Genomic DNA, 24978 nt, shown 5'->3' with positions numbered 1-24978 from the left:
GGAACGTGCGGCGGTTGACGGCGGCAATGTTCCCCCGTGCGATAAAGTCGCATTTTGGGCCCCATCCGGTGCCCATCATGCTCCATGCGCGCCCATGCTCGTCCCCGTTAGAACGCGCTGGGGAACGGTTTATGCCCCATGCGATAAACTTCTGTATGTTCACCAGGACAGGGACCTGGCTTCTTATCCACTTCAAAGTTGCCATGCATACAGATAGCATTATATAACCGTAATTTTAAAACTAATAGATGCCTGACTCTTTTGCCTGTCATTTTTTGTTTCTCCTTTTGCCAGAGTGAACTACATTACAATTGTTCTTCACGGGGAGCCAATCCGAACAATGGTTCCAATAGCACAACGTGGTGCGACTGGAAGCCTTTTGGTAAGACTTTGTTTCCTAGTAAATTCTCCAAGCCCTGGAAAGAATAGTCACCCCCTTGGCCTTTAAGCTGGTAGAAAACAGGGGAGCCTTCAGACTGTAAAATTATAGCACTATGATTCTGCTTTAACTGCCATGACTGCATCCTATGGAATCTTGGAATTTGTAGTTTAGGAGGGCACTAGATCTTTCTGGTTGAGAACTGTAAATGCCCCTTTCCTAAATCACAGATCCCAGGATTCCACGAGATGAGACCATGGTGATTAAAGTGGAATCGTAATGCTATAATTATGTAATATGAAAGGGCCTTATAGAGCCAAATAATATCACACTGTGAAATTAGGATGCTTTGTACAGTATTTCAAGGGTAGAATGCTTATCTTTTTTTTGCGAAAAGTCAGAGTTTCAGTCCCTGGCATCTTTAAGATGGGCTAGGGAAGATTTGAAATCTTGGTGATGTTCTGCCATGCCATGTATATCAGGTTGGGGAATCCACAGCCCTCCAGATGGTGCTAAACTCCAGTTCATTCCCATCAGTGCTAATCAGCCTAGAAAATGGTAAGATGTGGTCATAAGCAGCTTATCTACACCTGGAGGGCTATAAGTTCGCACCCCAGTGTAGATCATTCTGGCCTAGATGGACAACTATTGATTTGATAGTATAAGGCAGCTTGCCACAATTTTATATATTATAGACAAAAGGCAGGAGCCTTCCAGATGTTGCTGCATTGCAACTCCCATTAGCCCTGGTGAAGGATAATGGGAGTTGTAATCAGACAACCTCGGGAGTACCATACATTCCCAATCCCTATTTTAGGTTTTTGAAACTATTAATTCTATATGACTATATATTTTTAGAATAATTATAATTAATTATAAGAAGGCTGCTGTAAAGGCACCATTTACCTGATGGTACTCTATAATTAACCTTCCTTGACAGGATGATAAATTTGTGCTTGAAACAAAATTTGGGTAGACCAAACCACAGAAAGCAAAGGTTTAGTTTCTTGGCCACCAATGAAAAACGTTTTGGGTTTTGGAGTATTTTGGATTTCAGAATTTTGGATAAGGGAGACTCTACCTGTACTGTACTTCAGAAGTGACTAGGCTTAGAGTTGACCAGGAGACAGGTGTCCCCTCCCCTCTATTTTCACATGTCAGCCCTTTCAGTCTTGAAGCCTGCTCTAAATTTGGATATTTCTGCTGCATCTTCATGCTTTGCTGAAGCAGATTATAACCAGTACTCTCCCTTCTTCTAGATCAGGCCAACTATAAGGAGCTGTTTGGAGCACTGGATAATGCTTTCCTGGTTGCCTATGCCATAGGAATGTATATCAGGTACAGTATGTAGCCACAATGCAGGAAGGAGACTATAAATCTATCTCCTGTTAGTTCTCTCTCCAGAAAGCCAGCCCACCCCCACCCCCACCCCACAAAGAGAAGAGGGACACAGTAACTAATGATAGTTGCTCTGTCATGTTTCCATCCCTAAATTGATGGCTGCTCACAGATTGGATAATGCATATGGCATGAGGGAGTCAGTTTTGCTTATGACGTTTCCCCATAAAATCTGGCCGCCTGTTTAAGAATCAGATTATAGTTAGGTAATATGCAGAGACAAGATCTATAGTCATCAGAATTGCATGGAGCAGTGTTTAGACCTAGCCTTTCATGCAACTTTCCTTTCCTACATAGAGGGGTTAAAACAATGTTAGAGCATATTCAAACACTTCCATACTGGAATGACATGGTCCAATAATGATTCAAGCTGGTTGTCTGGTCCTGCTCACTTGTAACTCTCCATCTGTTTACTGAAATGGTATGGTCCAGTAGGTATTGAACCACATAGTGCCTAGTTTGGTTCTCATATGGCTATGTTCCCAGGGATCAAGGATGTGGTTTTCAGCTGTTGTCAGTATTCCTTAGCTTAACAGAATGAGCTGGCAATACAGTGAGGTCTTATCTGTGGACTTGCCATCTGCAGATTTGAGCTTCCATGGATGACAAGCCCCAGTGGTCTAAATGGACACGTGGTCATGCCAGAGGTCATGCACACATCATGTCCCCATAGTAAACAATGGGACTTGAGGTCTTGCATTTTTTGCTCTCCATGGGGTGGTCCAGCACAGAAAAGGGATGACTGTATTCTGAAGTAGTAGAATGAATGGAAATACTTCAGATAGATGGTTCCATTTTTATGTGTAACCTCTATTAACTCTGATGTACATTTTAACCTTCCAGAGTCAGAGTCCAAAATCCTGATTGACACAGTGGGCAACCAGATGCTCCTGGGGAGCTCACAAGCAAGGGTTAAAGGCCAGTTTCAGAATAGATGAACTCTTATCTCAACAGTCCATCAGTCTCAGTGAAGTGAAAGCAAAATACTTTTATTGCAGACATTAGAAGCAGAAGTCATAAGCAATGCATTTAGGTCAATCTAAAAAAGCCCACCCATTACAATAATATAAAAGCACCATTTCTATAACTCCACCCCTGCTATTTGGCACACATAATTTATTCTCACAGCAAAGCCTAACGGTTTTTACTATCTCCCTCCTGGCCACCTGCATGCCTTTCCCAAGCACCTAAGCTCTGCAGCTTCACAGTAAAATTCCTCCTCCACATTCCTTAAGCAATCTTCAAGAATAGACTCCTCTACCATGAAGTTTAATCCATGATGGTACATTGCTTCAGTCCTTGTTAAAACCACTCCATACCCATCCCCCCAGTAACCAAACCCACACCCTTCCATACATTATGATAGAACCTACAATGGACCAACAACCTTTCATGCATTATGACAAAACCTGCAATGGATTCTGACAGCTAGGTGCCTTCTCTTTTTGCTTCAGATGCATCTTGCCATTGAAACCTAGAGGCTGCATATACTGTAGTCTTAATCATTAGTAGCCACAGATGACAGTTCTCCTCTATGGGTGCATCTGCTCAGTCTCTGTTTTAGCAGGACTTTTGCTTTTTTGAGGCAATGAACAAGGCTTCTGCTAACCTTATGTCAGTGCACGTAATACGATAAGGTCCCCCATCACTTCTAAGGACATTAACTTAAGAGATGCTGAGCGACACATACTGTACAGTGCTGCCCCGAAGCAGAGGGGGTAGGATAAACAGTGAAGGAGGCTGTTCTTGCTCCCAGTACTTGCCACCTGAAGCAGTTTTCTCGCTCAGCTTGATGGTGGGGCTGACTCTGGTTTTAGGAAAACTGGCTTTTAGAATACTGGGCTTTTGGCCACTTTTTGGAAGGCAGTTCTTAGGATCTTCATTTTACTGCTTCCTCTGTCACTGGCAATTTTGATTTGCTCTTCATTTATTTTCCCTGCTAAAGTTTATCTTCATTGTTCACAATCAGTTTGTGATACAATTTGTCACAGAGGATATCAGCAACTTGACAGCTTAACTTGCTTATTTTTAAAAATGAACAAATAACCCGAGGTGTTCTTAGGACAAATCTATAACATTTTATTATTCTGGCACAATGTGTCAGAAGGCAGCCACACCTAAGAAACAGTCAGTCTGCTTCCCAATCAGGCAGAAAATAATTCAGATTTTCCCATAACTTATATTCATAATGGCTGGTGGATAAGAAATTGGCTAATGGAAAGCTTGTGTTATCAACGAGACAGTTGTCCAAATAAAGAATTTTGTTTGCTGAGGCCCATGATCGGCTCTTTTGTCACCTAAGCAGTTAGGATTGTTTCCAGGACTGTGTCTATGCCATGATTCTGCAAGGAGACAAAAAAGCAAGAGCTGCAACTCAGCAGTACAGTACTGGTTCTGCAGGCAGAGTGTCTCAAGCTCAATTCCTGAGACATCTAGACTCAGTGATCCTACTCAGTAGCACATGGATGGGAGTCTATGGCCAGCTTTTCCCTACAGGAAAAGAATTCCCTTCCAAAACAGGGGCATGTTACAGACTGCCGCCGGTTGCAGCATTCAGGAACCGCAGCAGCCAAATGGCACGGTTCCCAGATGCTGCCAAGAAGGAGCGTGAAAATCGCACTCCTTGCGGCCCGGAAGAGACGCCGCGAGGAGCTAGTCACACACTTGCGGCGTCACTTCTGCCGTGCGACATGCGGATGCAGAGCGTCCGCTACGTCAAAATGGCGGCGGCCGTGTGGAACGGCTGCCGCCATTTGTTACGGACTCAGTCCGTGGTAGGGTTAGGGGTGTCTGGAAGAGATGCCCCTTTCTAACCCTAGCACAGACTGAGTCCGTCATAGGGTGCCCGTCTGTAACAGGCCTAAGAGAGAGTTGCTTTTCTGGGGAGTGCAATTCTTCTCTAAAACAAGATGTGTCTCTAATTTTGGGGGACTCCCCCCATTTTTTAAAAAGTTAATTTTTAAAGAAGCCACCAGCAACTTTCCAGTCATTCCAAGTTTCATTTCAAGGGGTTGGTGCAGCCTACAGTAGTCCTCAGAGTAGAAATATCCTCCCTGATGCCTAGAATTTCCCACAGGTGAAACTGGAGATTCGCTGTGAGTCAGAACCTACATTGATGAACAAATGGTTTACTTTTCTGTATGGCAGTTTCACATGAACCAGCAATGAGGAATACCTGGCATTCAAGATGTTGTTGGACTGCCATTCCAGTCATCCTCTATTCTTGACTGTCCCCCAGCCACAGCAGATGGGAATTGCAGTCCAACAACATCTGGAGGTCAGTACTTTCCTCACTTTCAGCCTAATTGCTCTGGGACCCAGCCTTCACACAGTTTGCTAATGAGACTTACAAATGACATGGCAAACAAAGGAGGATTAGATAAGTCAGGTTGTTAATCACATTGGAATAAACTTTTAGACCACAAAGTGTTCAATATGAGTTATTACATGCAACTCTTTTGGAACTGGAGTGTAAGAAGTTGATAAAGTCTCCCTCATCATCTACAGTTTCTAGGAAAGGGCGTCTGGTTGCAATGCACGGCTCAAGAGTTCCTGGAAAATAAATTGACGTAACAAGCGACAACACTCTTAGTAGCTACATTGAGTTGCTCTCCAATAACATATGGGGGAGCCACATATTCTCTACCATTGAAATCAATAGTATGGAAACATTTCTGTTTATAATCAGCCATAATCCCATCTTGCCACCTTGAATCTCATGCAGAGAGAAAGGCGAGATATTAAACAAGCAAACAAGATTTTATTGTATAAAATCATAGATGTGGAGGTTGTCTTGTAGGTTTCCTAGGGTAGCCTTCTGTATGAGTCAGATAAATATTTTTCACAGGTAGCGATCCTACTTGCAGTTAAACAGCTCCAGAGAAAGAGAAGTCACCACTTCTGGTTTCACTACCAATGACTTCACTCTTTATCTTGCATTTAAAAGTGAAGACCCATGCCACAATTCTGCATATGGGTGCTTAAAAGAAAGACCCATGTATTCAGTATGTACTTTGGGATAGCACCACAGAGCTAGTAGATGTTAATAATGATGGTCCATTTTTTTTCTTTCAGTCTTCACTTGGCATGAAAGCATCTTTTGAGTTTATGAACCCTCTGATGATATTTCTCTAGTCTTTTTAGACTGATGGGGCTAAATCCAGTGTTAGTTCCCAACTAGAATTGACCTGTTTCATTAACTGGCATGTTAGTCATCACTTATGTAAGCCCTCTTGATTCCAGTTGGTCTACTCTAGGTCTTTGAATAAATCTGGATTTATTCCATATCCATCAGTAATGTTGGGACACAGATTTAAAATGGACAAAAAGAGCTTTTCTTGGGGGGGGGGGGGGACTTTTAAACAACATATAATTAACTTAGGATACATTCAGAACCAGGGAAAGATATCAGGAAATCAACCTGGGATCTTTTGCATGCAAAATATGGTTCATCCTAGCTATGGTCTCTGTTGCTGCTCTGTTATGCTGTAATTCTTAAGTGGATCTTTTGGGAAGAAAGCTGTTGTTTTTGATGTACTGTTTGTCTTTTCTTCTGCAGTGGAATTTTTGGTGAGCGTCTTCCATTGCGCTACTATCTCTCTGGAGGCATGTTGCTGAGTGGGCTGTTTACATGCTTATTTGGTTTGGGCTACTACTGGAATATCCATCAACTTTGGTACTTTGTGCTTGTGCAGGTATGGAGATTTATTATGTTTGTCAATGGAATTCTCTCCACAGCTTTATAACATGGGACTTCTTGTGAGGCTAGCACCCTGCCTTTAATGATTGGGGCTGCAGCCCCAATCTGGCATTTTTCCAGCCCCAAAAGAAGCAGCAAAATGCAGCTCTTTTTTGAGGTGGAAGGAAGCCGTCCTTGCTACTGCCGTGGTGGCTCTTCTGCATTTTTTTAACACTGCATGTGTAAATGCTGCATCGCAGAAATGTTGTGATGCTGCCCACTGTCTGGTTGGCCGGGTGGCATGATGCCACTTTGGGGGGAAAGTTGGGGAGGGTGGTGGGCAGTCACCATGCCCCCACTCCACCCCAATGCTGGCGTTTCTTGCCAGTCTGTAGAGCCAATGAGTAGAAGAGGGCATTTCAGCAGGTGTTGCTTATTACCTACCTGCTTGCATGATGGGCAACACTTGCTGAAATTCCCTCTTGTACACACAAATAAACGGTGCAGGAGTTATCACCAATTTTCACTCCAGCAATGCAAGTCACCATAAGGGTGACTTGTGTCTGTTCTTTGGCACTGCATGCATGTTCTGTTCTTTGGCACTGTTTTTTTGGCACTGCACTGCAAGCCGCTCCGATTGCCTGTACAAAGAAGTGTGATACAAATAAAAGCTTTATTGATTTATTATTATGCGGGCAACAGAACTTGTGGAATAGTTCACAGCACAAGAGTCCCTCAGTTCAGGGCTCCACATGAGGAAGAAGGGAAGCTAGCCAATAATAAACTTTCCTTGCCATTTGTTTGTCCTCTTAACCATTGTGTGGGTGTTGCATCCCTCCATTTGTCCCTTGATAGGAAAAAACTGTTTCATATGGTCAGATCTGTAGACTTAACAGTCACATTTCATATGGTCAGATCTGTAGACTTAACAGTCACATGTGTTGCAGGCTGGCTGAACGGAAGCCAGACGGATTTAGCCCTTGGAAAAAATTAGAAAATGATGCAGCCTATTTTTCCATCCTGGATATGTCTGCTTGAATGAGACATTGCTGTCAAATGAGAGATTATGGGGTTTGATGATGCAGGAACTGCTGAGTAAGATGCTACCACATTTGGTCTCAGATTTATGCCTAATTAAAAATCTGTAATTCAGTAAGATTCCAGTCTAATACTATAGCATTTCTGAGATAAAACTGGATGAACAATTTTTTCTTATCCTTTAAAGTTCATACTGAAATCCAAAGCAGAATTGCCACCTCACTGATGTGAGAAACCCCATTGTTCATGTCCTCTTCTGTTTTTGGGTGCCCCACTTCATCATTTTCTAGGTCAAATACTGTGCAGAGTACAGGGAAGTGTCCTATGTGTCTTAGTCATTGCTGTGAGCGCCAGCCTTCTAATAGCAGGATGGGTATAGCATCTTATCTGTGTTTGTGGGCTGCCAGTGTGTTGCAACACATGGAACTATTTTTGTAACTAGTTAGGCAAGCTGCCTGATTGTATTTTCCTCCTACCTGCTTTCATCACTTGAAACTCTCTCTGCGACAAGTCGGGGTTACGTTTCCTTCCTACGCACTCAGGGATCTAAGTTCCCAACTGGTTTGTGTAATTGGTTAGACAAGTTTTGATTATGGGGAAATCTGGAGCATGGAGGATAAAAGCAACAAGGTTTTGTGTCCTAGAAGCATCCCTGATTCAGGTTAACTGCCCTGACATAGGGCCTCAGGGCCTTGGCTCCATTAGGGATTATTAAGCAAGACGGAAGACTTTATGAGTCATTTGGGGTGTGTATGACCAGTTACCAAGGGATCCAAATTTCTTGTTGTTGCTGCTGCTGTATTTATTATTCTTATTCTTATTCTTATTAATTTACATCCTGCCATTACCCCAATCCTTGAATTTAAGGCAGTTTGCTAAAGTTAAAACAGATGTAGTCCAAAACACACTGCAGAAATAATCCAATTTGAGACCGCTTTAACTGCCCCTGGCTCAGTACTGTTTTTAATGCTGTGAAGCTGCTCTGAGTCCTAGTGTTGGGGAAAAAGTGGGATACAAATAAATATTATATATATATATATATATATGAAAATTTAAGTATAATTAAAGTGCCAATAGAATTAAAAGAACGCCTGTCTAAAACAACAAAAGTAACAAATATATGCTTGGACTAGCAGCCAGTAGAGCTGTTGAATCATTGAGATCATAGTCTCTAGTTTAGAAGCATCACTTAGAAAAGTTTCCTGTCTGGACTACCATGAACCCCAGCCAGTGTGGCCACAATACTGGCTAAGGGATTCTGAGAGCTGTAATCCATGCAAGTAGTTCTGAGCTCTGCTGAAAAGGGGGATTTGTTGCATTCAAGGAGGCCATAAGGAAAATAGAATGCAGTGGCTAGGATTCTGAACCAGAAGCACTCCATGCTGCAACATTTTGTTGCATTTTGTTGCAAGTATCAGCTTGTGTTCTTATGGGTGTAACAGGGGCAGGCGTCTCGTATTTTTAGGCCCAATTACATTGCAGAGCTACAGGGAGCAGATTCTGAGTCATGGTTGACTGGCTGACTGCCCAGTTACTGTCTATCAACTTAGCCTATCAAAGAGAGTTGTTATGAAGATAAAAGGATAAAAGATAAAAGGAAGGTATTGCATGTCCAGATCCCCAGTGAGCCTACAAGTATCCCCTGTAGTTTAACTCTGTTTCTTTCCTTCTCTCACTCTCTCCTACCTAGATCTTCAATGGCTTGGTGCAGACCACTGGTTGGCCATCCGTGGTGGCATGTGTTGGCAACTGGTTTGGAAAGGGGAAGTAAGTCTGATTTCCTAACATCTGCATTTTGCGGGTTTCTGCTTTTCTTTCAATCATCAATTGCTTAATGTCTGGAAGAAGTACCTGATTTATTCCCTCGCTGGAACAGAAAATATAACTCTGAGCTGGAAAATGGAACAATGGTCCAATTTAGAATATAGCACCTTCAGAGCATGGAAGTAACTAGTCACCACTGGTTGAATTCTGGTTACACCTCCAAGAATCCCAAGCCAGCATGGTTTAGGGATTCTGGGAGTTGTAGTCCACAGGGCACCTTTTCCAGTCTCAGAACTAGTGATTTTTGCCAATCTTTGGCTCCATGTCTGGATAATCCATTAAAACCTGTAGCCTATTTTCTGGCCTAGCAGAAAAACTGACCGGTTACCAGTTTCTGTCTTCTTCTCTTTTCAGACGAGGCTTCATTATGGGCATCTGGAACTCACACACATCCGTCGGAAACATCTTGGGGTCCTTGATTGCTGGCACTTGGGTTTCCAGCGCATGGGGATTGTCCTTTATAGTGCCTGGGATCATCATAGCCACCATGGGCATCATCTGCTTCTTATTCCTCATTGAATGTGAGTCTTGGGAGCTGTGCTGAATCAAAAAGGCTGCCTGATCCTGCCCTCCTTCCCAAGCATTCTGCAAAACTGGGATAAATTTGTTAATCTGGAGTTTGAACAGGGGCAAAATGTGGGACAACATGAACAAAATAACAATCAGGATTTGACAGAGAGCCAGCATGGTGTAGTAGTTTGAGTGTGGTACTATGACTCTGGAGATCAGGGATCAAATCCCTGCTCAGCCATGGAAACCCACTGGTTGACCAACACACTCTCAGCCTCAGAGGAAGCCTCTGAACAAATCTTGCTAAGAAGCCCTGCTTTAGAGTTGCCATAAATTGGAAATGACTTGAAGGCACACAACAACAATAAAATTTGACAAGTGTAACGTTTTAACCTAGTTAACCAAACACAAGAGTTTCCCATACAACCATGACCTCTTTCCCATGACAAAACCTTGTAGACTTAGGGAAACACTGTATAAATCTTTTATGTATTCTAATTAGCATCCTTCATGGGCTAATGAATTACTCTGTGAAGATTTAAGAACCACTATGGATTGATCCCTATAGAATTTAGGAAGAAAACTTTTGGACTTTCCCAGAGTGGTCAAAAGAAGCATGAGTTCGCCTGAATTGCCTCTTTGGGTTTGGATATGGTTTGTTCATCATTACTTCTTTCACATCCATTCAGTCCATTCTTGCTGGGGGGGGGGGGGGGAGTTTGAAGCAATATCTTGAATGTATACTAGGATTGTACGCTAAAAGTGATATATACAATGGTTTGTGATGTGGCCCTATGATTCAAAGGGCACATTTTCATCTCTGAATTTTTCTTTGCAAAGGAGTTGTGCAAAGGTGCCATTTCACACACTATAGCACTATAACACTTCAAAAATAGAAAGAGCAGCTCTGTGAATGCTCTTGCAGATTCCTACAGATACATCTGCAACTTTTCATACACAGATAAATACATATTGCCACCTCATGGCAGAAAACAGTATAACCAGTCTCCTCAGTATATAATGACATCCAAAATCCATAAAACGTTTATACATTTATTCAGCCCACCAAAATGCACAAAATACATGATGCAAACTTTCAAAACTCCACTGGCTTCTTCATCGAGGAAAGGGAGAAAAAATGTCTTGCATCATGTAGTTTGTGCAGTTTGATTGGTCGAATATCACTGTTTTGTGGGGTTTGGATGTTATTGTGCTTTGCTACATGGCCAGCATGGCTACCTCCTGAATAAATCTCCTCTCTGTCCCTGTGATTTTTCAGACAATAGCATTCAGCAGACACACCTTATGTTCTTTAATGGTTGAAGAGAATTTCAACTAACTTTGCATATTATTGTTTTATTATTATATTATGTTATGTTATATCACTCTTACAGCTGTTGATGTTCACAAATTTCAGAGTACACTTGGCTGCCCTTTCCCTTGGTGTGGCTGCAACTGTTGTCTGACTCTGCAGTCAATGCATTCTCTACTAATGCAGTCTCCCTCTCTTTCAGATCCGGAAGATGTTGACTGCAGTCCACCTCTTCATCATGTAAGTCTCAAATTTCTCAGAGTTTTCATAACAATCCCCTGCATCTGCAGTCTAAATAAATTAACAGACTCCACGTTTGTGTTGCTGGGGACCTTAGGATCAAAGTTTAGAAACAATAGTTTTGGAGTACACCTCCTAGTCCTCTCCCAACTAGTATGGCCACTGGAAATTCTTGATGCTGTAGTTCAAAATAGTAACTTTTCCAAGATGCCAATGCTGCCTGAAAATTCTGGGTCTTACACTCCAAAAAAGTAACTTTTCCATGCTCTGCTTGTCCTTAGAACTCCTATTCACCTTTGCCAGCATTGCACTGGTGAGAAATCATGGATGTTACAATCTAGATAAATCTAGAGAGCATTATATTCCCCACTCCTACTATGTACTAACAGCAAACTTAGATATTTATGTAGTCATATTATCAGTGCATGAGAGAGAGATGTCAGCAGGTTTGAGGAATCTCAAAGTTTGCAGACATACTCTTTAAAAAGGGAACTGACACTCTGGGGTTTGCTTTTAAAATGCCCAATGAGAACTAGGCATGTTCAGTGGCTTCAGCTTTCTGGCTGACTGTTGAGAATTGTTGATAATGGGGAAATAGAAAATGAGGGTGGGAAGATTATTAAAGAAGGCATACCTGGCTGGTTGGCTGGGAGAATGGAATAAAGTATGCTAGAAATGGGACCAGTTGCCTGGCAGCTCCTACTTGTGCAAACCAATTAACTAGATAGGACTGCTTATATCTGGCGTCTTTCAAGGGTCCCTACTGACTGAAGATTAGCAATAGAAGCATTCCATGTCTCTGACAAGTTACTGCAATAAGTTGAGATGTCTTCTGAAAGATCTCCATGTGAATTCCTGAGATGTTTGGTTTTCTCTCAGGTTTCCAGTTCAGATGAGAAAGGCCTGGAGGCAGGACATTCCATCAGTGATGCAAGCCTCAACATCTCTGCCCAAAGTAGAGAAAACATCATCGATGTGTCAGAAAATGTCAAAGAACTGCCAGAGGATCGGGAGGCCATCAGTTTCATAGGTGCTCTCAGAATACCAGTGAGTATAATCCTGCAGGAAACACTGCCAATGTGTTTTATTACAGGATCACAGAATCTTAGAAGGAATTGCAAGGGCCATCTAGTCCAACCCCTTCCATGCAAGAATACACAACTGAAGCACTCCTGAGAGATGCCCTTCTTATCCCTGTTTAAAGACCTCCATAAAAGGAGAGTCCGCTGCTCTCGAAAAAGCTCTTACAGTCCTAGATGTCCAAATGGAATCACTTTTCTTGTCATTTGAATCCACTGGTCTCATTCTGGAGCAGCAGAAAACAAGCTTGTTCCATCTTCTACATGACATCCCTACAGATATTTAAGATAGCTATCATATCACCTTTCAGTCTTCTCCCTAAACATACCCTACTCCCTAAATCATCCATCATAAGGCTTGGTTTCCAAACCTTTGATCATCTTAGTCACCCTTCTCTTGACATGTTCCAGCTTATCAATATCCTTCTTGAAATGTGGTATTACTGCTTTATTACAGTGGGCCCTCTACATTTGTGGCATTGACCTTTGCAGATTTGATTATTTGCGGTTTTGAATAATATGTTCTCTCTAGGAATCTCTTAACTCCTCCAACGCAATTCTGGTGGAAGTGGACCATAACAGTTGTGCTGGAGATCCTAGAAGTCCCTAATAGAACTCCTGTCTTTTGTTGTGTCTTTTCTGGCCCTTGGTTCCCTTCCAAACAATGTTGATATCTGTTCATGGATTTATTTTCCCCTTCCTCTCTCCTCTACAGGGAGTGGTGGAATTCTCTTTCTGCCTTTTGTTCGCCAAACTAGTCAGCTACACCTTCCTCTACTGGCTTCCCCTCTACATTGTGAATGTGGGTAAGTCACAAGAAACTGCCTAAGACTGTCAAATTATAATTTAGAATACTTTGAGAGAACGGTCTTTAATAAGAAAAAAGGACCAGGGTGGGCTAAAGAGATTATATAGATTGGAAACATGTGACTTCAGTCTGGTTGCATGGCGGGGGCCAAGTGTGTAGCCACAAGGGGAGATGAGGGCATTGCCAACCCAAATAAGAATTCTGCCCCCTCAATTAAATTTCCCTTGAGTCCCCACATAGCTAGCATTGCAGTAACTTAAAGCTTCAGTTGAGAATTTAAAAATATAGTTTAGCCATCCAAAGAAAAGGAACAAGCGAAGTTACCAAAGGAATGCTAACAGAGCAAATGTAAGAATTCTAATTGTGAAGATCAGAATGCCTCACTTTCTGGAACACTAGAAATTTGGGGACCAAAGGAAATTTTTACTGGGGGGCAGAATTATTATTAGGGAGCAATACCTTCATTTTGCCTCCCCCTCCCATAGCTAGGACCAGTAGGTGGGGATATGCCACCTACTTCCATTGGAAAGAAAGCATCTGTTGGCTTTAAATCAAATACCAGTTTTGAATGGGGACAGATTTGGACTGGGAGCACAGCAAGGGCAAAGGATGAAAGCCTCCTGTAATCTCCACTATAGTCCCAATCTAGAATGGAGAACTCCCCTCTGTTGCTAATTATACATGAATGGCATTAAAACTTAGTTTGATAAAGAGCTGCTTTAAGTCATGTTGAGTCACTGACTGTGATTGATCTAGCATTCTACTATCACCTCTGACTTGCATCAAGTTACGAACAGAGACTAGCTCTGTTAACTGAGATGCTTTCCTTTTTAAAAAAACTGGCTATGTTGAAGGTTCAGCCTGGGACTTCATGTGCGTAAAAATATTGGGTCCTCTCTTCTCCTACAATTCTTTCCTTGTGCTTTTCTCTTCCGCAGCTCATTTGACTGCAAAAGAAGCTGGAGATATGTCCACTCTCTTCGATGTCGGCGGCATTGTTGGTTTGTTGGATGGATTTTCATTTGGGCTTTCCATGTATTTCTGGGAGAAGAGGAACCTGTGGGGATAGCTGGGGTGGCTGTTCTCCAGGGGAGGAGAGCTATCATAAACAGAAAGGGAAGGGACAAGGTCATGCCGCTGAATATTATACTCCTCTATCCCCATGTCTTTTGCTTCCTCTTCCTCTTCACTGTCCACAAGTCTTCTTTCTTTCTTTTTAAATGTTTTATGCTGCCTTTCTCCCAAAAAGGTTACATAGAAATTTACCAAGAAAATCCCATGAAATCCCTTGGGGTTTTCGTAGTCCATTTTGCAGACAGATGACTGAGAGAGTGTCATGCTTAAGCTGAGGGCTGAGTGCCCATTAGAACCATGGACTTTCTAATTCTTTCATGTTGCAATGCCTGGCAGAATTACTAAGGAGCAAGGCCCACAGTTAGACTAAGGAGCAAGGCCCACAGTTAGACACAGTTGAGGAGGGAGCAAGCTTGTTTTCTGCTGCTCCAGAGACTAGGACCCGAAGCAATGGATGCAAACTGCAGGAAAAGAGATTCCACCTCAATATTAGGAGGAACTTCCTGACAGTAAGGGCTGTTCGACAGTGGAACAAACTCCCTCGGAGTGTAGTGGAGTCTCCTTCCTTGGAGGTCTTCAAGCAGAGGCTGGATGGCCATCTGTCGGGGATGCTTTGATTGTGATTTCCTGCATGGCAGGGGGTTGGACTGGATGGCCCCTGTGGTCTCTTCCAACTCTATGATTCTATGATTCTATGAGACATCAGCCACCAGTGCCACTGTCACATATTATGTTTTCTTCTCTCTCTTGACTGTGGAAAATGAAATGTGATTTTTGTCATGCAGGAGGCATCATGGCTGGTCTCATCTCTGACTACACTGGTGGCAGGGCCACCACATGCTGTGCGATGCTCATTTTGGCTGCCCCTATGGTGAGTATTCTTTAAAGCATCTCCAGTTGCAGAAACTGTGTGCTTAGCATTGCCCAGTGTCCCTTATTATAAGGGATTATAAGGGGTCCCTTATTATAAGGGAAAACTTGCTCCTTATAGGACTGACAGGTGTCCCTTATTATGAGAGATATCCCCTATCTGAGGGTTGAAAAGCATGTCCATTTATAAACAACATCTCCTCATCCTATATTTTTAGCTGTGGGCTCTTCATAAAGGGAAAAACATGTGCATCATGCAGTTTCTAAATGGGGACAATATGTTAATGTTACAGATAAACACATGACTAAGGTAATTGAAATTACTTTTTCAGCTTGAGGATTCTTAGTTACTGCTTTGCTTTCTCTTCTAGCTGTTCTTGTACAACTACATTGGTCAGAATGGACTAGGCACATCAATAGGTAAGATACAGTTTGCAGCCTGTTTCTTCAATCATATTTTGTGTTATGGCCCTAGATCCATTTGAGGCCCTTGCTCTGTTGACATTAACCCTTGCTTTAATATTTTGTTTAAGCTTTATTGATATTATAGTTCATCTGGTCTCATGCTGTTCATATGCTGCTGTTTTATAAATTTTTGGATTCTTTTTTAAGTCTAGTTAGATTGATATTTTATAAATGTAGCTACTATAAGCTAATTTGCACATGTTATGCCCAGAAAATAAGTATATAAATACTTTTAATAGGTATATATTTAATGCGTATATGAAATAAACTAAGCAACTGCTAGGTCCTGATCATAAGAAAGCAGCATTCCTACATAATTAGGTCAGTGGGATGTCTAGCTAGAAAGGAAGTTGTTTGGATTGCCCAGCTGATGTTCTCCTGTTTTCTTTTGCAGTCATGCTTATTATCTGCGGTGGCCTTGTCAATGGACCTTATGCTCTTATTACAACGGCAGTGTCAGCTGATTTGGTAAGAACTGGAGCCAAGCATCTACGCCTGAGGCCTTTGAATTTATTTACCTTTTTTGCAAGCAATATATCTGATTAATCTACATCCTGATTTTACTTTTAATTTATTATAAGCAAATGGGGCAATGCTTAACTGCAATGTAATGCAGAAAGAGCTGAGGCCTATCTCTTCCTTTCCGAGCCTGATTGGGATGAATCTCTCTTCCCTGGCTAAACTGGCTCCTCTGGAGACAAAAAAGTGCCCATTAGCAAAAATGGGAAGCTTTCATTAAGTATAAGTCTGGAAGGCTGGACTTCCTTTATAGCTACTTTCTGGGCACACAGCAAGTTCTTGGAAACGGCATTACATACACAGTATAGTAGTTCATTTGGACTGAGTGGATGGGTAAGAAAATTCTTTCCATGGAGCTCAAACACAACACCTTAGCTAAGGGAGCCACATGAGAATGAAGATTCTTGGCTGAGAACAGCACATGAAATTTGAAACTTGGAAGGAATTTAAAGGAATTTGGCACAAAGCATTAGTTACATACATCCACCAGGTACTTTGGAGACTTTTCCAGCTGCAGCATTGTTCCTTTGGCCAGCCTTCCTCCACAGTGACCTCTCTACACATACTACACTGTAGTATAAGTAGAAATTTTAGTCAAAAAATTTGACCCCAAAAACCTGGATCAACTCACCCACGAGTCAGTGTAAGTCCTGTACTTTTAACTCTTATAAAAAAGGGAAGAATCCCCTGGTGAAAGGCAAGAACATAATCTGTCCTGGAAGTACTGATTCCCTTCTATTCTCTTATCCATCCAACCTTCATTGTGAGCACAAACAGTTATGTCTGCTGGAATTTTCTAAGTTCTTTGGCATTGCTTTCCTTTGCTTCATCCGTTAGATCTTTTGCTAAATGCCCCTAGGTTTTACCCTCGACTTATCCAAGGGTCATATCAAAGTCTATAATTTTGGCCCCAAAACCTGCCTTCAGTTTGTACATGAGGTTGACTTATAGTTGAGTAAATACAGTGTGTGTGTGTGTGTGTGTATTTGCCTGAAACTTATTTTGCTGTTCTTTTTTCTTCTATACCTCAGGGCACTCATGAAAGTCTCCAGGGAAATTCAAAGGCCCTCTCCACCGTTACAGCCATTATTGACGGAACTGGATCTGTAGGTCAGTTACTAGAGAAAATGGGAGCTACCTTGGAGCCTAATATACTGTTTTGAGAAGACTAGGGTGACAGAGATCTCAAAGGGACAATGGTCTTCCCTATACTGTTCACCAGAGAATAGCGGCTAGTCTACACATAAGTGCATCATACGTATTGCTGTGGATGTTCACACATTCACATAGACACTTAATTGTCTTCACTTTCCTGGACAAATTTGCATTTATTCTCCCTCCTTCTGCCAAAAATCCACAGAAAATGCATGCAAATCCTTGCAAAGTGGATGGACAGCCACATGTTTGATAATGCACAGCTTCATAAATACTCCAGTAAAAACTCTGATTCCTTTTTCTGTGGAGTTTGAGGTTCCCGCCCCCAGCAAAAAGCCCAGGTTCCTCTGAATTGCATGTGGGGGGGGATCACATTCTTTAGAATAGAATGAGGAATACTTAAATTGTATAGACAATGTGAAGCATAGTAATATCTGGAACCCAGCTATGCCTCACAACCAGATAGGATCATCTGGTCAGCTTTGAGCTCTGAATTTTCCTTACAGATTGGATGATGCTGATTATTGAGGCCCACAGATATGGGTATGAAGGTGTGTCCACACACATACACACATAAAGCCATGTCTCCTTTTAAAATTTGTGGTTATACCAACTAGAGCTACTACTTTGACCATTGATGGTCAGCCTGTCAATGGTACTCTGCCACATCAGCTGTGTACAACATCCTTATGTTTAGAGATCACCAAACATGCCTGCCATTTTGTGCCCCACATCTCGGCATCTGCTGTTGGAGGCAAGATTGGAAGGTAGCTGGAGCACTGGTTGCATCCAGTATGGCAATCCCATTTTCAAGGACATGTTTGTCGTCTCTTAACATCCTGCTTCCCACTCTTCATGTGCGATTAGCCAACATGTGCTCCTTGTTCTATCTGTGCTGGAAAGAGACTTGGCTTCCAAAGTGACAGGAGTCAAGCAAAATGGCAGGAGTGAGCCTTTGCACTGTTCTTTTTTTATTCTGCAGGTGCTGCTCTTGGACCCTTGCTAGCAGGTTTGATCTCAAGCTCCAGCTGGGACAATGTCTTCTACATGTTGATATCGGCTGATGTTCTGGCTTGCCTAGTGAGTTCTTTTTACCAAACTTTCTGTATCAATGCATTTTTGCTCTCAGCAATTCTCCTTGTTTGGAAGACTGCCACAGGCCTTCTAAATTAACCTTCTGCCTCAGGTACAAAGGTTCAATGGAGAGTATTATCTTCTCATTCTCACTGAAGTATGATTCATTTGCTAGTCCAGCTTCAGTGAGCTGTTCACACAAAATGCAGAAACTCATTTTAAATTGTCTTCCCCTTTCAGCTTTTGTCACGTGTGGTATTCAAAGAAATGAGAGGATGGTGTGGCAGTTACACAAGAAAAAGAGGGTAAGTGTTGACAGAACCCTAAACCTGTGAAATGTATTATTCCAAGAGTTGCTTGTAATCTGTCGTCAGACCTGTTTGGTTCATTGGAGCTTCAAAAACATCCAGGCCAAGTTCTGCAGCACAGCCTTCTGCAACCATTTTGTTGTTAATTGTGGTCAAGTCAACTTCAACTTACGGTGACCTTCCCCAAGTAGTACCTTATATATTTGTGTTGGACTACCAACACCATCATCCTTAGCCAGCACACCCATGTGACTGCACTTTTGGTGTGTAATGGATTCTGTAGTCCAAAACATTTGGTTGGGGGAGGCTGCTCCACAATGTCAAGTTTATCCATCTGCTAACTTCTCCTGCCCCAATTATGGCCATCTTGAATTTTACTGAATTCTTATCAAATTTCTCCCGGTATTTTATCCCATGTGTTTACTGTACACTTACTGCACATTTGCTTGGAGGTAAATCCTACTGTGTTCAGTGGGACTTTGTCCCAGATAAGTGGTGCATGGGATTGCAGCCTTAAACCTATTGGTTGAAATTTTGCTTACTCAGAAATTTTTTCTCCCAGAGTCATTCTGGCCAGTGTCCCATGAGCCGACTGATACTTGTAGATTTTGGGAGTAGGAAATTAATTATTTGTCTAGGAGCTGCTGCTAGGAAGTCTATTGTGGGTAACATGAGAGTGGGAGTAGTCACCACAGGACACCATTATTTATGTCAGAACTTGGAAAAATTACTTTTGGGGGGTTACAGCACTCAGAATCCCCCAGCCCATGCTTTCTGCAGGATTCTTGGATTCTTAGTGTAGTCTCTTGTAGTATCCAAACTAAGAAACCGTAAAAGCTTCAGAACAAGCCAGAACATAAACTGTGCCTTGAGATTAATACCCTGACTTATTTCAAGCTGTTAACCATAGGGCCCGAACAGACAGGCCAAAATAAAGCTGCTTTGGGTCACTTTGGAGGTATGCTGTTTAAATGATACACACATCTTAAGAGGCCAGAAGCTGCGCCAAAGCTGTGCTACAGTCCTTGGGACTGGAGTGTGGCTTTAGCGTGGCTTCTGGAGTTTCCCAGTTCAGAAGAAAGAAGAACTGCTAGTTCAATGTAAGGCTTGTTTGTTTGTTTGTTTTTATTTATATACCACTATTCCAAAGATCATAGCGGTGAACAGCAAGTAAGCTAATTAGCTGTTTGCTCCCACAACAAAGAGAGTTGTGAAGAGGCTATATGCACAGAACCATTATTTTTATCTTCATGTTATTTGATAATTTTACCATATGTTAATTGGCTTTAACTTTGGTTAGCTGCTGTGTGTGGTAGTTAGGCACCAAAAGGGACAAAATTTCCTGTATTTATTAATAAATAGACAAAATCTTTGTTCAAATTCATCTCATTAAGCCAAGATAACAGTTGCTAAATTTTCCCATTGTATCTGTAGTCAGATCTTAGAAAACCTACTTTCTGGTAACCTCCAGAACCCCTCTACTATCATGGCCAGTGGCCATGCTGCCTGGAAAACCCTGGGCATTTTAGTACAAGAAGTAACTTTTCCATGTTCTGCTCTAGCCCCACTGTGAACAGATTGCTTTTCATCCTTGAGCCAATAAATCAATGAGCCAAGTGAAGATTTTACCATGATGTTTTGTTTTTTTAAACATGTTGTGTCCCTTTGGGAAAAAAAAAGACACATCCTACCACGTTTCCTTAACCAATATTAACAGCAACCTTCTCCTCTGTGTGCCTTCCTAGCTCTTGCGTGGCACTAACTCACCCAATAGTATTGGATACAAAATAGTTTGCAGTGTGAGTATGTCCATCCCTTTTGTCTTCCCATTTAATGGAGGAGAATATGTAAATTTCGGTGTGTGATTTCCCTCATCCCCTTTCCTGGTTTTCTTCTTCCATCATGGCATCTGTGAGGTAAATAGGTTATTGCAAAGGAAAGGTATGGAGGGGTCCAAAGAACCTGAGTGTAACACAACATTTCTATGAAAAAAAGCAAAATGTTGAAGTCTTACTGACATTGTACAAAACAGAGAAGAATCACCACAACCAACCAGATTATATTCTTTTAAGATGGCAAAGCATCAGATGTGCATTTGCAGGGCTCTGAAATTCTGGATGTCTACACTTGTCATTTTATGGTGAAAATTAACATATACCATACTAACAGACAGACATACTTGAAAAGCAGTGGTACACAACTGTACTCCTCCGACATCCTTAGATTGCAATTCCCATAATCTCTCACTATTGGCTAGACATTCCTGATGGAAACTGTAGAGCCCAAACCTATAGGTCCCACCTCTGTTCTAAAGTAACAAAGAACCTTTTGACACTTTAAAGACTATCAAATTTTATTTGACATAGGCTTTGTGGCCTACAGCCCATCTCATGTTGAAATAATACATTTATTTGATGAGATGGGCATTTTTCCAGTAATGTATCTATGTCTGAATTCTGTCTTCAAAAAGCATATGGAAATTCATAAATATTCAGCAGAGCACTAACTAGAATAGATTGTATCTTTCAGCGGTTGATTTCCTCTGCCTGGGTTATGTCCTAGCACTCACAGATGCCCCCCCTTTCCTATACTAATGTCTTTTAATAACTGCATTAAGACCTTTTAATCAAAATAAATTTCCAGATGAAGAAATTTCACAGCAATCGAATCTTGGAAAACTATCAGTCCTGGAGGAGAATGGTTTTTCCTTCTCAGTTTTATCTTGCATACTGTAATAAAAGAATCAAGCTTTGTGGGCTAACAAATCACCTGCCAAATGTTTTGATTTTGTGTGTTTGGGGGAGAGAGAGAGAGAAAAAGATCTATTTTTTAGATTGTACGCCACTGGCAGGTTTTATTATTCTTATTGATTTTATCCATTCTATGTACAGTGCGGTGCAAATTTACAGCACTTTACAACAAAAATAATAATAATAATAATAATAATAATAATGATTAATAATAATAATAGAGAGAGAGGACACTGGTTCTGGAAATCAATGGTTCTGAAAGCTGGGAGGCATGGACAGCCATTTGAGGAGGAAAAAATCCTACATGAATCTTACCAACTGGAGTCCTGGTAGTGTTAGGATTTAAGGTTAGGATTTAGAGCATCCTTCCCTAACTGGATATTTTCCCATTGTTTTAGAATACATTCCCTGATCATCAACCATGCCTGGAATTGTAGTCTGGCACATTTGGAGGGTACCAAGCAGTGAAGAAATCTGATTACTTCTAAAGTGGCTGACCTTATGCCTGTCCTTTCCAATCAGTGCTGTGTCCTCCAAACTGTCCCATCCCTGAGTGTTGGTACTGATTCTTATAGAGCTGATATTTTGGTACCTTGACACTCAACATTCAACATCTCACTTCTGGGTGGGCATGGGAGGCAGTTCCTTGTTCGGTTTTCTTTTAAAACTTTGGTTGACAGGTAGTTCTGTACACTTCAGGGTTATCCTGATATTTCTTTTTCACAGCCCATGATTTTGTTCCATTTGTCAACACGAGTTTGCTATTATTTATTTATTTATTTATTTATTTATGGTATTTATACCCTGCCCTTCAGTCCTAAAGGCAACTATTAGAGCCGGGCTGGATATGCTCCAGGAGTCTGAGGCCCATTTTTCTTATGAGGATGTGACAGGAGCAAGTGGCCTGGGGATGCCAATTCTTCTTTCTTAGCTGTATTTCCTTTCAGTTAGGGGAGACCATGAAGGGCCCAGGTTCTTCAGAAAGGCCACTGTGAGACATATGATTCCCATCTCTAAATTAGATGGAACAGTGGCTTTTTCTTTCTTCTAGCTCCCCTGTTTGTCCACAACCTAGAAACAGGCCGTTTCTCTTCAACCTGTTTGATAATCCTCAGCCAAGGTGCCACCACAGAAAAGGCCCAGGCTTTGTGTCTACTTGACTGGCCAGTAAAGGCGGGTAACCATTCAGAGCCCCAGTTAGGGACTTCAGCAAACAAGTAAATGCATGCAAGCTGACACCCTGCTGATTAGTTCCAAATAGAGTAGACCTATTTGGTTAATTGCTGAGTCAACAGGTAGATAAATTTTATGGATTCAATGGGTCTTCTCTGGTCACGACTAAAATAAAATCTAGGCCACAGTATGTCACTGAGAGCGGAAGGCACATAGGAGAGTTATGTGAGTCAAGGACAAATCTGTGTCCTTGATCACCTAGACAGACCCTGAGATTATGTTTTTAAAGTGTGCAACCCTGTTGAATAGTGAAAGGTATGATATAGCCTCTCTTCCCATGTACTCTCTCTGCCATTATCCCAAGAACTCTGGTGCCATTGCATGTTGGTTGTATTTACAGGTCAAACACCACTTTTTGAGTAGGCATGTTCTGGGGCCATAAGTCATGGTAAGTCCACAACACTGCTGCAAGCCCATTGGTAGAATTCCTGTTTTCTGGTGTCTTTGGTGCTATTGGTTGAAAGCTTTATTGTTCCTTTCTTGTTACTCTACAACTTTGGTTAAATTGCATGGGACTACTGGGCTTTAATCTATCTGCTTGGTGATGTTTGGCTTCAAGAGACTGAAGAAAGTTCAAGAAGGTTTAAAACAGAGCACTGTGAAATTGCTGAATTTGTACTCCTTTCTTGGCTGCTTGCTGAGGAGAGCTTCAGTTTGACTAGTTCTCCTCCTGACTTTAGTTGAAATGAAATGGTGGATGAACCTAGAACAGGGTATGTAATAATTAGCTATGTATAAGGCCTAGTCTGAGAACAATAGCTTCACCTATTGCAATAGGTAAGCAATATAACTGAACAGAGATTTCATATCAGGTCTTAATACTGTATTATGCTTACATTAAGGACCTGCATTGCTGCAAAATGAAATGCTCTTTTTTCAGGGTTCCAACCAGCCAGACATATCCTTTCCTGCATTAGGATATGCCACACGATGCCATGCCTCTTCAACCACCCATTTTCCATTTCTCTCCACTCCATTCCCAACAACTCAGAAGCATTTCATGGCCACTGAATATGCTCAGTCTCAATGATCTGTTTGATCGGAGGTGCTACCACAAGGGGTCTTCCCTGAAGAGTATTTTTGTGGGGGGATACTTCTGCAAATCTTAGGATCCCCCCAGATCTACTGATATCTCCATTTTGGACATGGATGCTGCCATTTTACCTGCCTGTGGGTCGTAACGTGAAGAATATAAACTTTTGGCAGAGATGGGTTTTTGTTTTTTACTTGTAAAGCACCATGTACAGCACGAGACAGATAATATAGGATTACTATATATAGGATGGCTACTAAAATTATTTCATTCAGAAGCATATTAAACTTTGTAAGGCAGCTTATAAAAATCCCATAGAATATAAAATAGCGTAAAAATGTTTAAAATGTGAGGTTTTCAAACAGTGTCTTCCTTATCTTTGAAATTCTTGAAGACTGTATTCCAAGCACAGCAGAAGCTGCAACTGCTCTCGTATCTTGGAAGCATTCTGAATGTGTATGTAGATCCCACCTTATGTTAAAGAAGACAGCTGCTCCACCTGCATACGATTGTAGTCTGAGATGATATCTCTAATAGATCTTCTTGGTTCTTGCAGCTTTAAAGAATTTTGACGTGTGCCATCTGACTGGAGGAGGAGCCCTGTGGAGGCAACAAGGAAGAGTGTTGCTGAGAGGGATGGTTTCGTTGCCCCCTCCCCTGCGTTCACAGTGGGAGGAATTCATGAAGCCAACATGGAATGTGTGCCAGAAACAAACTGAACTCTCATCCTAAACACCAGCCAAGCTGTTTGCCAGCTGCATTTCTTAATTTTTGTTTTTAAGTTATGAGTAGAGGAGAGCAGGAAGAACGGTACAGCAAAACCCAAGATGCACTAAAGATGCCAAAGGAACTGGTGTCTTATCCATGCCAAATCCCAAGGCCTCGGTTTTTAATCGATTGCCAATTGTATCCCTTATTGGTCTTTTTTTATTATTATTAAAAATGGTGCTGGACCAGCTGGTTGTTGGTGTCTGTCTGCTTAGGTGGAAGGAAAGAAACTGTATTTACAATCCCATGAGAGATTTTGGTTACCCCGTCATTGCTGTCACTGTTGCACTTACTAAGGGTGGAATTCGACATTGCTTGTGGTTCCATGATTACACTGTGGAAGAAGTTGTCTGCCAAGACTACAGTCTGAAGTGGAAAGACCACTGTAAGAGGGAAAAGGTTTCTAAATGTTTCCCCCTCATGCTGTTTTCTTCTCTTGATGAAACATCACACAGGAAGCCTT

The 24978-nt window shown here is 41.7% G+C and overlaps 1 protein-coding gene across 2 annotated transcripts in view; it reads left to right on the top strand.

The window, feature by feature from the left end:
- SLC37A2 (solute carrier family 37 member 2) overlaps positions 1–24703 on the top strand; it is a 33833-nt gene extending 9130 nt beyond the window's left edge. Inside the window, exons 3-19 of one of the 2 annotated variants that reach the window (XM_042477319.1) lie at positions 295–382; positions 1639–1717; positions 6336–6471; positions 9184–9260; positions 9672–9838; positions 11342–11379; positions 12259–12426; positions 13174–13264; positions 14205–14267; positions 15126–15211; positions 15582–15630; positions 16070–16143; positions 17226–17304; positions 18332–18429; positions 18664–18728; positions 23055–23102; positions 24304–24703. In XM_042477319.1, the coding sequence (XP_042333253.1) occupies positions 295–382; positions 1639–1717; positions 6336–6471; positions 9184–9260; positions 9672–9838; positions 11342–11379; positions 12259–12426; positions 13174–13264; positions 14205–14267; positions 15126–15211; positions 15582–15630; positions 16070–16143; positions 17226–17304; positions 18332–18429; positions 18664–18728; positions 23055–23073 (1377 nt within the window). In that variant the 3' untranslated portion in view covers positions 23074–23102; positions 24304–24703. The remainder of the gene's footprint in view (positions 1–294; positions 383–1638; positions 1718–6335; positions 6472–9183; positions 9261–9671; positions 9839–11341; positions 11380–12258; positions 12427–13173; positions 13265–14204; positions 14268–15125; positions 15212–15581; positions 15631–16069; positions 16144–17225; positions 17305–18331; positions 18430–18663; positions 18729–23054; positions 23103–24303) is intronic. The other variant, XM_042477320.1, reaches the window with a different exon arrangement.
- Positions 24704–24978: the final 275 nt, after the last annotated feature.

Source organism: Sceloporus undulatus, chromosome 6, assembly GCF_019175285.1.
Source record: "Sceloporus undulatus isolate JIND9_A2432 ecotype Alabama chromosome 6, SceUnd_v1.1, whole genome shotgun sequence".
NCBI lineage: Eukaryota > Metazoa > Chordata > Lepidosauria > Squamata > Phrynosomatidae > Sceloporus > Sceloporus undulatus.
The sequence above is the reverse complement of the archived record's forward strand: the minus strand, read 5'-3'. Positions and strand labels throughout refer to the sequence as shown.